The following is a 16554-nucleotide window of genomic DNA, read 5'->3' on the forward strand; positions in this document are numbered from 1 at the left end:
ATGGATGTACATGCCTTGGTTTTCGAGTGTCCACGGCCCATGCGACAGCGCAAACTCTTCAGTGTGTGGATGCAGACACATTTCTGTTTTTACTTCCACAAATAACAGACATGCTTCACTTCTTCCCTGTTGTTCAGGATTGATTTCTTACACTGGAGAGAGAGACTAGCGTGACGTAATCGCCCCAGTTTCCATTCAACAGAGCCCTAAACGCCAGCCGGCGGTTAATGAGACTGTGGCATGTGGGTCAGTGGGAGAGAGAGAGAGAGAGAGAGAGAGAGAGAGAGAGAGACAGAGAGAGATCAGCATATTTCTGGGAGAAAGCTATTTGGCACAGTGCATTTTTGTACCCTGATTGACGATTACTGTATTATTTTAATGTCTGAAAATGAAAATATAATATAAACCAGACAACATAAACTACTTCTACACTAGCACACTAGGCTGGAGACCATTCTTCCTCAGCACCTGATCCAGAGAGGTGCGGGACCAGAGGATGGTCCCGCGCTGGGATGAGTGTTGGGCACTGAGCCCCTTCCCGAGTCAGCTGCAGTAGCAGGACAATGTTCTAAGATGTGGATGGGGACGTGAATGTGCTGCGTTGTTAACTTGGGTCACCTTCAGTGCCAAGCAGCTGCCCAGTTCACCTGCTGTCATAAAGACCATCAGAACCCAGACAAGCGTCTCACAGTGACGCTCCAGTGGCTTAATTAGCATGATGTAGTCTGTTTAATGTACACTTTACTCGTTATTAGAGATGGCGGCATGTTTTGGTGTATTTGAGGGACTTGTCTCTGTAAGGTACTTCTCAGATCACAACAGAAGAAGAGGAGTAGAAAAGGTTATAAGGTTGTTTAGGGGTCAGAACATTGCTGTGTGTGGAGTCTTGGGAAGTTGGGAATGGCATTGAGGGACTACGGAGATGAGGCCAGGGGTCATTTGAGACAGGCATGGGTCCATTAGGACACGCATCCTCTATGGCAGTAATTGAGGGTTAAGGTTCATGTTCAGGGGCCCAACAGTGGAAACTTGAACTGGCAACCTTCTGATTACTAAACAAGTACCTTCACCGCTGATAGCTGTGGAGTAGACGTAGTTAGTGGAGATATGAAGTAGGTGGAGTTAGAGTCATCTGTCCTCTTTATTTAACTGTCTTCTCTTGGCTGTTTCTCAGTGCCCAAAGATGGTCTGAAGAACCAGGCGGCATTTGAGGAGATGAGGGTGAACTACATTAAGGAGCTCCGTCGCTGTGTGGGAAAAGCGACCAACAACTCAGGCCAGACCTGGCAGCGTTTCTTCCAGCTCACCAAGCTACTGGATGCCATGCACGATGTAAGCCTCAGCTGATCCTGGATCAGCTTCACTGCCCTTGCGCTCACTACCACCCTCTATGGTCCAAACAATAGAACTGCTTCCAGGAGGGTATCTTATGGAGTTTGTTAATCTTCACCACAACTATCATTTCTGCACATGGATTTTGTAACTGCTGGTATTTAATTGAACAGTAAATATAACTGGTAGGTTTGTCATTACACATCTAGGTAAAAGGGACCTGGAGTACCTCGTTCTCGAGAGTTGAGATTTGAATATCTGTGTTGTCAAAAATAAACTAAATACAAGTGATTACAGAATCCAGGCAGACATCTTGGATTTCAAAAGTTGAGTCCTTTTGTTCTAAAAGAATCATACAGTCAACCATAACTAATGAAGACTAAAGCTCTGCGGAGGACAGTTAGTGAGACGAAGGACAGATAATGAGACGTCCCTCTATGTGGCAATGTTGGTTCTCCTCACGCGTTTGAACTAAAACATCAAAGTAAACGTGAAGCCAAAAACAGGACTAAAGCTGACGTACATTCTGGAGTGTGTGTATTATTCACTTGGTGGATGTCATATAGTTTTCTGAATACACAGTGATACCCCCCCACAGCAGAGCTCTCGCTGACTTCACACTGTGGATGAAACGCCTCCCTTCAGAGTCCCACCTTATATCCATCATGTCACCTCCACCTCAGCAACCAGTGTAACGTTTGTCATTCCTCACTCGTGTTGTTAATGACTGCTGGATAAAGAGGGCTGATGGCATCCCTGAAACTCTAAACGCCACCTCTCCGCTTTAGGCTAGACGGCTCTTGCACTGTGATCTTCAAAGTGCAACAGACTTCAGTTTGCCATTTTTGGGGTACAATTACAGGCTGTGTAAAGAATGGTCCAAATGCTAACATCTCTGATCCACTCTTGCCTTTATCTGAACATCAGCCATCCAGGAGTTTGATTCCACTAAAATAAGTTTGTTTACAGGCAGTTTACCTTAAAGATCTCTAATTCTAATCTGTTTGATGCTGTCTGTCACCTACTAGCATTGTTTGAGTTCTCCGTGAGTCTCCGTGAGGAACTCAGTGACGCGTTGTTCTTCTCTTTCCTGTGCAGCTTGTGGGGAACCTGTTGGACTTCTGCTTCTACACCTTCCGTGAGTCACACGCTCTGAAGGTGGAGTTTCCTGAGATGTTGGTGGAGATTATCAGTGACCAGATACCAAAGGTGGAGTCAGGCCTCACACACATAATTTACTTTCACAAGAAGTGACTGACAGCAGGCAGGAGGACGAAAACAAACAACAGATGAAAGAGAAGAGAGGATACCCAGCCCTCTGCGAGAGAGAGAGAGAGAGAGAGAGAGGGATGGATGGATGGAGAAAGAGGCCTGTTAGCCAGTGGGTCTGCTGTGCACACAGTCAGGCATGACAAGTGGCTGGGAAATGATGCCATCAGACCTGCACGGTGCGGGACATGCCACCAGACCCGCACGCCAAGCCGGTGGAGGCCAGATGGCAGCGCTGGCCGACCGAAGAAAACTTCTTGTGTTTATTTCTCCTTGCCCCCAAAAACACTGCTGACAATGTTCCTTTTGTGGATATGAAGCCATACAGTTCTTTGGTAAAGCTATAGTACACAGGTACAAGTGTAGAAACACTACTCAAACACTACATGCGCGAGAGAGCACAAGACAGAGAGTAGTGACCTTTCATCTTAATACATACAATCTGCAGTTAATTACTAAAGCATTTATGGTATTTAACTGATCTGAACTCTACACATTCTTATTCTTTGAGGAAAAAAAAACAACAACTATTTGCTGTTTATATCATGTTTCTGTAGCAACCATGCTAATTTCATTACCAGAGAATTTTTTGGACAAAGAGGAGCAAGAGAAGACTTATTCCAAGGGCTACGCTACCTGAGACCTGAACAGCGTGTGTATTTGGTGAACAGCGTGTATATTTAGTGAACAGCGTGTGTATTCGGTGTGCATTCAAACACACGACATTTCTTCTTATTATTTTAAAGAAAGAACAATCAAATCTAAACCTATATGCAAAATACGAATACATTCTTATTTAAAAATGAGAATCTTTTTCTTGTTGATTAACATGGTGTATGGTATGGTAGATGTTTGGGTACGGTGAAGTCCCTTTTTTAAGTCCAAATGGATAGAAAAAAAATGTCCGTGCGTTTCTGAAACCAGTTCAGGACACTAATACCACAGAGCTGAATGAAAACAGATGGGCTTTTTGATAACCTTGATGTAATCATGACCAACATGCCACCATTCCAGCTAATGTGAGGCGGTTTGAACACGTAGAAGGAGCAAAGAGTCGCGTGACAGAGAGCAGAGTCTGTCTCTGAAAGAGAGTTTGACAGAAGTGGATTTGTGTGCTTTAACTGACACTAAGTTCTAATAACAAACACATTTTTACTAAGATTCCAGTCCTATGTTATCACAAGTAAAACCTACGATAAATATTTCTTTCAGATATTGGTGTATTTATCTTTCTGAGCTAGATAGAAAGGTAGAGAGGTTATTAGTATACATTGTACAAACCAATATGTGCATTTGCGATACAATATATACAACAGCTTCTCATGTTCTTGTCCTGCCCACTAGGACAGACACGCCTAGACTGATAGTCCGTCCTGGGTTCAGTCTGAAACTGCTTCCTTCTGAGTAGTTTGTGTGAATGCCAAACACTAAAAGCATCTTAGAAAGTAGCTGCTCAGTGACGGGGTCTGTTAACACGACGTCACAGAGCGCATCTCAAATGAGGCAGTCTGTCTTCAGCTCAGTCTGCTGCTGTCCGGGACCAATGGGAATGATCGGAGTGTGTACGTCCACAGCCCTAAGGAAAGTAGATCCAGACTGGACTATGGAGAGGACATGCTGGTTGGCACGGCAACACAGGATAGGTAGCTAGACTCACACATGCCATATTTTAGTGTGAAAAGCTGCAAGTAAGGATAATCCTATCCAATCATAACTACAGTGACTAAACCAGCTCCCTTGTAATGAAATTTCCAAAAAAAAGAAAAAATTAAAAAATAAAGCATTTTTTAAAAGTGTGTAATGAAGTTTTTTAAGAGCCGTTCTAGATGGATCTACCAGGTGCTTCTCTTTTTCCTAAAAATAAGGTATAAGTTTTCAGTAGCCGCACATGTACAGTTAGTTATGAGTAAAGGTCTCTGCTTTTATATGGGAAACATGATGACAATAATAAAACCTACAGTAGCCTGCTGTGTTTTCAGCTTAGAGGGAATGAATGAATGAATAAATAAATAAATATATATATATATATATATATATATATAATATATATACACACACACACACACACACACGTAAACTGGCAGAAATATCTGTTGCTTATATATAGTCATATTTTACACAAATGTTGTACAGAGGAAGATTAAATTAACAGAAATTTAGGGACTCATCTTTTAATTCTACGTTTTCAGAGAATTCTAGGGAAAAAAACGACTCTTTGGACCACTAATGTTTTAATAAATGACTTTATTGGTGAAATGTGGACAGTCACACAATTGCTACTGACGGATGTGACGGTGACATCCTGCTGTTGGACGAGTGAAGGAGTCTGCCGGTGTTGGCGTGATGGTACGGTCCCTTGCCCCCCCTGTTCACGCCTGTTTTGGTTTTGTATGTGATATGTTCCTCCCCTGAGCTCTAGCAGGCACTTGCAGAGCTGACCAGCTCCTTGAGAGGGCATTGTGTGTTTGGTTCGGGTAAGGGTCAAGCCGTCAGCAGGCTTCGATTTGCACGGAAGATGATAATGTGATGACGGATGTCGGCCGGGCGGCGTGTGTCTGGTCGAGCGGCTAACGGGAGGTGGGGAGGTGTGGTGCGGCTGGACTGCAGGCGCACAGATATTGGGCTGTGTGTGTAGTTGTTGGTTTAGCGTACATGAGCATTATAGATGTGTATAATTATGATGAGGCAGTACTGTACAGAGGAGGTTCAGTACACTCAAGTAATCTGTTTCTCCACTACTGGGTTACTTGTAATCTATTCTGTGTTGAAGTTCATAAAAGACCTGAAAATAAATTCAAAATATTTTCTCCTTTTTTGTTTTATGCCTCCTTGCATTCTTTTTATATTTTATTTATATATATATATATATATAAATCAATATAAAGTATAAGTATATATGTAAATTGAGGATAAATGTTAAAAGGTTTAAAGGATGTATGGGAAAGTATTTTTGAGAGAATTATATTTTGCTGGTTTAAAAAAAAAAAAAGCTAAAATATATTAGTACTTTGTCTACAGAGTATACAAGATCTTTTTGTAAAGTGAAATGTTTATGCATGCATTTAGACAAGATGTTTACAGTATATCTAAGACAGGAATCTGTGCCTTTTTCCTCTTATGTGAGTTATTTTACAGTATCTATTGTAAATAAATTAAGTTGTTTTGTTGCGTTGTTTGGAACATTTATACTTCAGCCATTGGCTGAAGACAAAAAAATGTTCATCTGAGACTCTCTTCATTTTTCGTCCGTTGTCTTGTGTGTGTTGATCCCAGTCCCCATGTGCGTAGGAGAGACACGAATGTCTGTTAAATTGTGCGAGATACTTTCCTACCTGACTGTTTAAACTCACTCATTCTAGGCTCGTCTTTTTTGGGTTTTACCCTACACTAATGTAATTTTTTTTTTTTGGAAGGGTTGTGTGTTTTGGTCTCTTCCTCTTTCGGTTCCCAGATGACATTTTTGAAGCTTGAGGTTTGAATGCCATGCTGGAACCAGTATGTGAGTGGAACAAACATCCAAACGTGTCTGCTTCCTCCCAGTAGTGTCTGGACAGGACTCAGACTGCACTCACACCTGATGATTCTGTGGTTTCAGATTAGATCACAGGAGCACAGAAGTCTGGGAGTTGTAGTCTGGTTTAGAAAACAGTAAACAAAGTTTTGTTTTTGTTTTTTTTAATAGGGCTTGTTCACACTCTAGGACATAGTGCCACTGGCGGGTTTTTTGTGTTTATTAAAACACTTATGACAAGAAAAATGCAAGTCATGTGTAGAGGAGAAAAAAAAAAATCACACCCTTTTAGAAAAAACAAGAGCTTAATTAGGATATTCTTGGCAACCTCAAGAAAATTTCAGTTGTGGTGCTCAAGACGATGACACTTTCACTGTTTGGGTCTCAGAACGGCTGGGATGTGATGACAATAAAATCTGTCACGTTTCGTGTTGCTCTGAACTGGACTTGATGACCTCGTCTTGCACACAGGTAGCGCTTCACTCGTCTGTAGAGTTTGGTTTTCTATGATATTGATTCTATGCATTTGCACAAACACATTTCCACCCAGCATCAAAGTAAAAGGGCAAAGCACGGTCGAAAGAGACCGACGACAAAGTCCACAAACAAACGCGACTTCATGTAAAAACAAGCCAAGCCAGCCGACGTCCCTGCGTGACCTCGGGCTCGAAGGACATGCAAACGGCTCCGTTATTTCCATCCCAGTGTTGTCACAAGCTGGAGGGGGTTTGTGAGAAGGGAGCGGTTTGGCACACAAAGCCATACGTGTCCCTCTGGGACACGGCCTGTCCTCTTCAGTTTTCTTTTCTATGGGACTTTTTAATCTGACCCTTTGTACAATACTTGTTAGTGACTCTTGACCATACAGACGCTCCGCCCAAGGCAGAAACAGACACGGCGATCTCCTCTCCCCTGTATAACCTGATGCGGATCTTGCCATAACTGTGTTTGCAGAAATATCAACGGATTCCAATAAATCCAGTAACAATTGCACCGCGTGACTCCATATTATTGTCCTTGTGATGCAATATCATTGATGATAATGTAATCTTTCAAACAAAATGTATTTAAGGGCCATGAATGTTCTTATCAATAACCTTTCAGTCCGAGTTTTTTGTTGTTGTGGTTAACTAATATTCAGCTGCTTAAATCTGTGTGTGGGACTTGAGGAGAGGGGATGGTTGTGGATCAGGCCACACTCTCCGTGATCCGCACAGCGAGACTTGGCCTGAAGACAACGCAATCGTCCGTGGAAAAGGAGGACAGACAGCTGAGCCTCACGGAGAAGCAAGCGTGAGAACGGATGAGGGGCGCTGGTGAGTGGAGGAGACAGTCCCTGGAATACCCCTGGAATACTCCTGAAGCTGGTACTTCTAGGCTAGATTGTGCATGTGTGCCAGGGTGTGAACACGAGACAGAAGGGAGTAGAAAATAAAACTTCTCTGTGTTCATCAGCACAGGAAAATCTGGCAACGCAAACATATTCACAGAAAGAGCAAGCGAGGGACGTGGACACATGAAGCATTACCAAGATAACACCTCCCAGGCTCTGGAGAGAAGTGTCTCCATTAACCTCGTTACCAGCTGTCTCCCAAACAGCCACTCGCGCGCCAGCCCGTGACAGCACACACTATTACTTTTGCACTTTTGTGCAAATCCACGGCCCCCTCAAAATCTTCCCAGAGTGTCTCCTGCCAGACAACCGGAATCTATTGGATCAGGCGAGTCTCAGGACTGTGCCACCAGACGTGTGCTGGGCATGCTTTCCCTCCTCACACACACACCCTTTCGTTTGGTTCTTTTTTTCAGAGGCCCGTTCATCTACAACGTGAACAGTAATGCCTTTTTCACTCTGAGGTAGGATTAGGGGAGGTAGTGAGGAACAGAAAGGAGGGCAGGGGAGGGAGGGATAGAGGTTTAACTGAGCAAGGCACTCTGGGATAATGAAGGTTTGCTGGATAATATCAATAATATCACTACTACTACATCATCAACAACAACAACAACAACAACAACAACACACACAGACAGACATACATTCAAACAAAAACAGGCAGAGAGGCTTGCTGACTGACAGATAACAGAATGGGTGAGAGAGAGAATGTTGAAAATGAAAACGATTTGGTTCCAAACTAGACACGATAGCCAGAGACAGTGGAGAGAGGGAGAGGAAGTGTGTGTGTGAGAGATGTATAATAGAGCAGGCATGCAGACTGACAATGAACTCCAATGAAATCCAATCATGAGAATCAGAGCAGTAAAGCAATGAATGAATACAAGTGAGAGAAAATGATGGAGATACTGTAGGACAAAGAGTGAAGAACGGAGACAGAGAGAATATGGAGAGGCTCCAGCCTGCAGAGGTGAAGAAAGCAGGTAGGGGTCAGGGAGGCGGGGCGTGAGCTCGGTAGATTATGTAAGCAGCACCTGGCAAACAGCCCACTTATAACCGTCTCTCACACACCAGGCAAATACATCCGTCGCCCCCTGGAGGACGTTTGCAGCGTTACCGTGGGGCAGGAATTATGTAATACGTGACACCCACATGCTCTCTCTCTCGCGCGCGCGCACACACACACTTCACAGTGGCCTGGAAGACATTTGTATGCTAATATGTACAGTGCACCGAAATGTGATAGCATTTTTGCGTGTGCGCACACACATCCCAAAGCCTGGAATTGATTTGTAAACTAATTACCCAGAAGCTGTGTGCGCATGTGCACACATGGTAGAAGAACGTGATACACTGAGGGTCTTTAACACTGCAGGGTCAGGGTCTTTATCGTAGACAGACGTGTTTCCTGCTACAACACACCTGATTCCAAACACAAAGAGCTCAATTAGGATTCATCATTGTGTGGAATTCAGTACTGTGGAGAAAAGAAGTTGATCCCACCAACAGACTCACTCACTCACTCACTCATCTGTCCAAGGGTGCGTCTCTCCCAGGCAGTTGGTGAGTAGGGTCTCCAGCGCTGGACCAGGGGAAGGTGTGTTGGCTCCAGGATGAAACAGCTCCCACTGCAGCTTGTGTGTGTGTACACATGCACGCACACCTCACCCCAACATACACACACCTATACACAACAGAAGCTGACAGCAAAACTTTAATCCACTCTGAAAAGCAGGGAGGAACAGGTTTAAATGGAAAAACATTACTGCTACAGGGATGAGTGTGAGTGTGTGTGTTTGTGTGTGTGTGTGTGCGCGTGCGCACACGAGTGAGCGAGTGAGAGAGAGAGAAGCTAGTACACTGCACAGTGTAAGAAAACCCTGGTTGTGCTCGAGTGTGGTGATCATCTCCAGGAGACACTAGGAAGACTGATAGCTGCTAGGAAACAGATTTCGCGAGCAGACAGGAGGCATCTTCCTGTTGTTAAGATGTTGGTATGAAAGTGCTGCTCACAGGACATTTAGCAGTTATATAACGTGTGTGTATGTGTGTTTGTGTAATATATATAAGTCAAGAAATAAATAGCAGTTTACCTGAATACTGGCAGTAATCACGTTACATGCATGGATGTTCATAGTCTAATTCCACTTTGAGTCATTGGCTTCGGCCCGATGGTGGCCAGCAACAGCGACTTTTGGGAGCTGCTTTGTTTTGAACAGTCAGAGGATCATTGGGCTTTAGTTCAGGGTACAAGGGGCACAGAAAACACAGCATAACAATAAAAGTACTTTATTTATTTAACATCGATTGACAGGATGTCCAAAAATAGAAAGAAATCAAAGCAAAGCCAAAGCTTTACGCGCGTCATAAATCAGTGTCAAACTCTTGCACCAGTGCTCAGTCAAAGGGAAGCACAGGAACCTGAAGCCAGGAGAAATGTGACTGACATTACACTGCATGGTGGGTGTGTGTGTGTTTGGGGGGGTCCGCAGGCCTGCTACAGGGGAGTGTTTGTGCTCACACGCCGCCAGCAGGCCACGTTAACCGCCCATCTCTCTCTCTCTCTCTTTCTCTCTCTCTCTCAACAGTGCATTATAGTCACTGTGTAACGTTTTGGTTTTATTTTTTAGAGTGTTTTCTTGCTGTGTAAAAAAACTTTTTTTTTTTTTTGCTTTATACGTGAAAACAACAAGGTCACTCCATCCTGAGTCCTGAACACCGTCCCAGGCAGGATGGGTGAAGCCTTGCTAAAGCACCCTGATGGGTGAAGTCTCGCTAAAGTAAACACCATCCTGAGTGCTTCCAGAAGCTTTAACCAAGACACTTAAAGCAGAACTTTGAAGGTGGTCCTCTGGTGAGGAAGCTTAGAAGAACGCAATCCTGTGGAGCTCTTACTTTTAGCTTACACACTGGACACACACATTATTCAATTAAATGAACTGTGTCTGTTAAATAATATAAAATAAAGTACATCCATGCAGAAACTCCAAACTGCCCACTAAAAACCACAAACAAACAACCAAAAGAAACAAAGGCATGTAATTATACTCCCACATTAAATATGTACAGTTTTGAAAGCCATGTCATATCCACAAGGTGGAGGTTTATTCCTGTTTTCCGAAGCAAACGCAAGCATGTGCTGACGTGTCTGTATGGAGAAGGTCATGGAAAGGTCACGGCGCATTGGAGACTGCGGAAGAGGCGCAGGATTCCCTGTCCTGTGCTACAGTATCTCCACGTAGTTCTCCGGAATCAGGCCACGTTTGCCCTCCAGCTCCCCTTCCAGCCAGCCGGGCTCTCTGGACCACGTCACTGTGGGGAGGGACGTGGAGGGACAGGGTCAGACAGGGTCAGACGCACACTGACCGCATATCCGTTCCAGACCTACACACAGGGAACGGGCAGACTAGCATGGGCAAAGTTAGGGGTTAGGGTAAAGACTCACATTTACGCCATTTATCAGACACCTTTATTCAAAGCAATTTACAATTCTATGAACACAACTTGAGTCATTGAGGGTTAAGGGTCTTGCTCAGGGGCCCAGTGGCAACCAGGCAGTGCTGGGACTTGAACTGGCAACCTTCTGATTACTAGTTCAGTACCTTCACCACTGAGACGCCACTGCCCCAGTGGTAGGGGTTAGGGGTTAGGGAGACAACAGCATTTGTTTCAACTGCAAAAACTGGTTTAACGTCAATTACAATATCAGCACACACACACACACACACACACACACACTCAAACAAACAAACACAGTAATATATACACTCCAGCACTCGAGTACTGGATCACATATCAATACAGAAAATGTAAAAACATCCAATGTTTAATCACGGTTTGTATGATCCATCAGTCTCTTACTGAAACTACATCATAAAAGAACATAATTAACAAAATACTTTTATTACACTGAAGTTAAACAGGCAGTAACAGCACCGTCTAAACAATCCCAACAAACAAGAGCATCGCTTCATGTGTTCTGTGTAGACCAAGAGCACAGACTGACATCACAGCCACTATACTGCTCAGAAAACACTGCAATTAATATCTAACTTTTCCTACACACTATAATTGTCCATGCGGGTAGTACAGACTGCTGTCTGAAAGCCAGGCTGTCTGCTGTGATAACAACAATCTGGGGGGGGGGGCATGATTACAACTCTGCCTCCACCCCTCCACCTCCCTCTCTCTCCACCTCCCTCTCTCCCCGTGCTGATATGAGATCAGATTTTCAGCTGGCTGAGCAGAACAGGTGAATCCAATATCCCTCCTGTTTTGGGTGCACTAGCAGCTGAGCGATAACACTCCCACTTACCAGCATGGAAGATCGCACCGACCTGGAAGGACAGTTCGGAATCGTGTTCAGCTTCACAGGGATACACGGCCTTGGCTTTCATGACGGTGACACTGAAAAATGGAGGCAATCAGTTAGAGGAGGCACACGCCTCTCAGCAGAAGAGAGGGATTAGGGCAGGGCTCCTCAATCTGGCAACCTCTCTGGATTCTCACAGAGTGAGTGTGTGAGGGTGCCTTACTACAAAGTGGAAAAAGTCAAAGTGGAAGAGATCTATAAATGCACACAAACGTGCACACACACACAAAGATCTTCAGCTCAGTACTTTAAAGGCTGCATGATGACAGATTTCTATGTGTTCTTAGGTTGCTCCTTTAAGCAGACGAGGTGTTTCTCCCATGAGGGAGCCATGGCTGGAGCAGACCAACACCACTAATACTGAGCTCCACCCAAGAGTGAACAGCAGAGAGGGAGGTTTCCACACCTGGCAGGCTGATCAATATTTCACACAGCACCGCAGATCCGCTGTGTTTTACAGACGGCCAGAGTCAGAACAGAACCAGGTCAGATATGCCAAGAAACTTTGCCATGTATGACAATAGAATAACAGGAAAACCCAGATTTTGGAAGGTAAGGCTGGAGCCTGGACCCCACCAGGAAGTATTACTGGTTCCCACCAGGCAGTATTACTGGTTTGTGAGCTGAATGAATCTGACCGACTGCCATGGGTAATGAGTGATTTTAGAGGGAAAATTACTGCAGGTACTTGTCTAGAGCTGAACTGCAGTGTGTGTGTGTTTTCCATGGGTGTACGAATGTGTGAATGTTTGTGTATCTACAGGGAAAAGAAACACTAGCCAAAGTGACAATGAGGTGTGCGAACAATGATAGTCAGAGTCTGTGTGTGTGTGTGTGTGTGTGTGTGTGTGTGTGTGTTTGCATGTGTGTGTACACGTGTGAGTGAGAGAGAGAATGAATGAACAGGTGATGACACAGCTGAGAATGAATGAACAGGTGATGACATGTGAACTACAGCAGCTGTAGTCCAGAAGGTGGAGGGTCTGTACCAGTAGGTAGGGGTTGTGTATTAGTAGGTGGAGGGTCTGTACCAGTAGGTAGGGGTTCTTTACCTTTCTGCTGGTTTGCCCTCACAACCTCTGGCTGCCTCTGCACAGGTTAGTGCCCCTGGATCCTCACACGGTGAGGGACTGGCACTCGAGTTCATCCACGCCGCCATAGCAGTGCACACCCTGTAGAAACAAGCCAGTATTACCAACCGCACCCCTGCTTACGGGACACCACCCCTCACAAACCTGTGCTGGCATTGTTGTGGCCATCAGTTTTTTACGCTGCCACCTCACCAGAGCAGCACTGCCAGAGAAAAGCCCACTGGTCTTGTCCGCTGCGACACGACATCACACGCCCACTGGTCTTGTCCGCTGCGACACGACATCACACGCCCACTGGTCTTGTCCGCTGCGACACGACATCACATGCCCACTGGTCTTGTCCGCTGCGACACGACATCACACGCCCACTGGTCTTATCCGCTGCGACACGACATCACACGCCCACTGGTCTTATCCGCTGCGACACGACATCACACGCCCACTGGTCTTATCCCCTGCGACACGACATCACACGCCCACTGGTCTTATCCGCTGCGACACGACATCACACGCCCACTGGTCTTATCCGCTCCGACACGACATCACACGCCCACTGGTCTTAGCCGGTCCGACACGACATCACACGCCCACTGGTCTTAGCCGGTCCGACACGACATCACACGCCCACTGGTCTTAGCCACTCCCACACGATATTTTGGTGCATGATGAGACTAAGTATTTGCTTTCTGCACTCAAAATATTACAGTATTTCTGTGCTTCTGTGTTTTTTGTACATTTTCTATCACCTGTTATGGCAAGAATGCGAGAACTGTGTAGACACAGTTTCTGTGCAGTGTGTATTTTTGAGCCCCCCCCCCCCCACACACACACACACTCCCCTCCTCTAATACTGTACACTGCTGCATCCCTCCACCCTGTAGTAGAGGGTGAATTCTGGTACTGCACCCGTCCTAATGAAGGAGCATGTAGACATACTGCTTACTGTACAAAATAAACCTGACTGCTTCACATGCCAAGAAGGAAGCTAGAATGAGCTATTTATATTATTCTAATACAGTGTGCATGCACAAACACACACACACACACACACACACACACAGACGTGCATGCACACGGACGCACACAGATGTGCGTGCACACACGCACAGATACACACACACAAAATTATGCAAGCAGTTGCAAAAGGTTTCAGACAGATGGACAAAAAAAAGCACCAAAACTGGACCAAACTCAGAGACACCAACTACTACCCTTAATAATTATTCCTCCTCTAGAGTGTGTGAGGCTCAGAATGAAGAACAGTGCCTCTAAGAGCGTGTAAGAACGAGACGGTGAGAACGTCTACACTTACACATGAATGCTGTTCAGTCATCACACTGAATTAAAAGTTATTTAATTACTAACTACAGTAGAACATGTGAGCATGCATTCGGCCCGTGTACTGGAGGGTAAACTCTGCTGACATTAGGACACCTAAACGATGGAAGGTAAAAGTTAATGGAGAGTCCCGAAGCCTCTTTTCTCTCTAAGCAGCAGAAAAGAAATGACTTCAAACCTCCATAATATTAAAACACTTTTACACTCACTCAGGTGGTTTAATGTCCTTTTTTGTAACAGATGGGGAATGGAAACATCTGTGAAATGACTAGTGGAGCAGCCAATACAACTGAACAAAGAGGAAGATGTCTCTCCATAGCAGTCTTTAACAGGCATGCTATACTAACACAGCAATGTCTGATGATTCATTAAAGAAGTGATGTCTGATGCTGTACTAATGCAACCACGTCTGATGCTGTACTAACGCATCAACGTCTGATGGTGTACTGTACTAACACAGCGATGCATGATGCTGTACTGTACTAACACAGCAACGTCTGATGCTGTATTTTATTAATGTAGTGACGTCTGATGCTGTATTTTATTAAGGTAGTGACGTCTGATGCTTTATTTTATTAACGTAGTGGTCTGATGCTTCATTTTATTAACATAGCGATGTCCGATGCTGTTTTTTAATAACGTAGCGATGTCCGATGCTGTTTTTTAATAACGTAGCGATGTCCGATGGAGGAAGAACTGTGTGAGTGCACACGTCAGAAGGGTGAGAATAATGTGAGTTGTAGGATGGAAAACACAAGGTGTGCGTGTCCCTAACCTTAGGAATAGGAGAACAGGAGAGTGACAGAGGATGGGTGGGGTGTGTGTGTGTGTGTGTGGTGTGGGTGTGTGTGTGTGTGTGAGAGGGGTGATTTATAGCTCTGCAGTAGACTGAGTTCTCAGGTACTGCACATCAAAACAAGGTTCTATGGTGCACCAAATCCACTCGTTAATAGTGGATTAACGCCCTCCCCAAAAAAGCTTAATACAATACATATATGCATTAATACACATACTGAAGTTTACATGCACACGATTAGACCTACCCTAAACACACAAGCTCACAGTGCAAACTTATTCAATGCTTAACCCCAATCTGACCCCAGACACGGATACACACACACACACACACACACACACACACACACACACACACACACACACACACACACACACACACACACACTCGGGCCTTTAACCTCTATCTGGATTTATCAACTCCTCTCAGAGCATCACATCACCATACTGATAGAGGAACAGACTTGTCCTCTCCAGAGGACATGCAAACAGCCATGGCATTCATTCACCACGCAGCTCAACCTCAGCAAGAAGCTAAATCAAGAGTAAAAATTAAAATCCAATACAGTTGCCGTAGCAACTAGCAGAACCATAGGGAAAAATGGTTTTAGCTAAAATTGCTTTTACAATTACAACTAAGCCAAACCAAAATTGCTTTCATTTCGCAGCCATAAAAATAGCAGCAGTGCTGCGATTACAAAACAGAGCCAAAGCAAAATAAAAAAAGCCAGACGGAAAATCTAATGTACTACTGTTCTGAAGAATAACCTTCTGGATGAGAGCACAGAAAACGTGTGTGAACAGGACGTGATTACAAGCGAAGGACGCTGCATAAATGAGGCACAGTGTGCATGTTGCTCACCCAAGCCCGAGATTAAGAAACAACACTAATGTTAAGATACATTAGCTCACGTAATTTTCATCACTGACTGTGAACAATTACAGATAATTCAAGTTTTCCCTTTAATTACTGTGAGCTGCCAAAAGTTTCAGACATTAAATATAAATTCGGCCAATATGAATGCTGGGCTGGTATTTTGAGAGGGCAGTGTCTGGCCTTACCCCAGTGGGGGGCAGCTGTGTGTCTATAGGGAAAGTGACTGATGTCCTGTCAGCCTTGTAGCAGGATAAATAAAGCCTACATAAATAAATAAACAATCAGGATAAATAAAGCCTACATAAACAAATAAATAAATAAAGCAGGATAAATAAAGCCCAAATAAATAAATAAAGCCCAAACAAACAAACAAATAAATAAATAAAGCTTAAATAAATAAATAATCAGGATATATAAAGCCTAAATAAATAAAGCAGGATAAATAAATAAATAAAGCAGGATAAATAAAGCCCAAATAAACAAAGCAGGAAAAATAAATACTAAATAAATAAATAATCATGATAAATAAAGCCTAAATAAATAAAGCAGGACAAATAAAGCCCAAATAAATAAATA

General features: G+C 44.1%; 2 protein-coding genes across 13 annotated transcripts in view; one reads left to right on the forward strand and one right to left on the reverse strand.

Moving 5' to 3' along the window:
- Positions 1 to 5414, forward strand: part of nr3c2 (nuclear receptor subfamily 3, group C, member 2) — a 61474-nt gene extending 56060 nt beyond the window's left edge. For all 9 annotated transcript variants that reach the window (XM_035531696.2, XM_035531694.2, XM_035531701.2 and 6 more), the window contains exons 8-9: positions 1175 to 1332; positions 2431 to 5414. In XM_035531696.2, the coding sequence (XP_035387589.1) occupies positions 1175 to 1332; positions 2431 to 2586 (314 nt within the window). In that variant the 3' untranslated portion in view covers positions 2587 to 5414. The remainder of the gene's footprint in view (positions 1 to 1174; positions 1333 to 2430) is intronic.
- A 4364-nt stretch (positions 5415 to 9778) lies between these two features.
- Positions 9779 to 16554, reverse strand: part of arhgap10 (Rho GTPase activating protein 10) — a 64709-nt gene continuing 57933 nt past the window's right edge. For 3 of the 4 annotated variants that reach the window (XM_035531716.2, XM_035531715.2, XM_081724912.1), the window contains exons 21-23: positions 12930 to 13049; positions 11821 to 11912; positions 9779 to 10817 (exon numbers count right to left, since the gene is read on the reverse strand). In XM_035531716.2, coding sequence (XP_035387609.1) covers positions 10729 to 10817; positions 11821 to 11912; positions 12930 to 13049 — 301 coding nt within the window. In that variant the 3' untranslated portion in view covers positions 9779 to 10728. Of the gene's footprint in view, positions 10890 to 11820; positions 11913 to 12929; positions 13050 to 16554 lie in introns of all 4 variants that reach the window. The other variant, XM_081724911.1, reaches the window with a different exon arrangement.

The sequence above is a fragment of the Electrophorus electricus genome, chromosome 12 (genome assembly GCF_041902795.1).
Source record: "Electrophorus electricus isolate QZ-2024a chromosome 12, ASM4190279v1, whole genome shotgun sequence".
In the NCBI taxonomy this organism is placed as follows: domain Eukaryota; kingdom Metazoa; phylum Chordata; class Actinopteri; order Gymnotiformes; family Gymnotidae; genus Electrophorus; species Electrophorus electricus.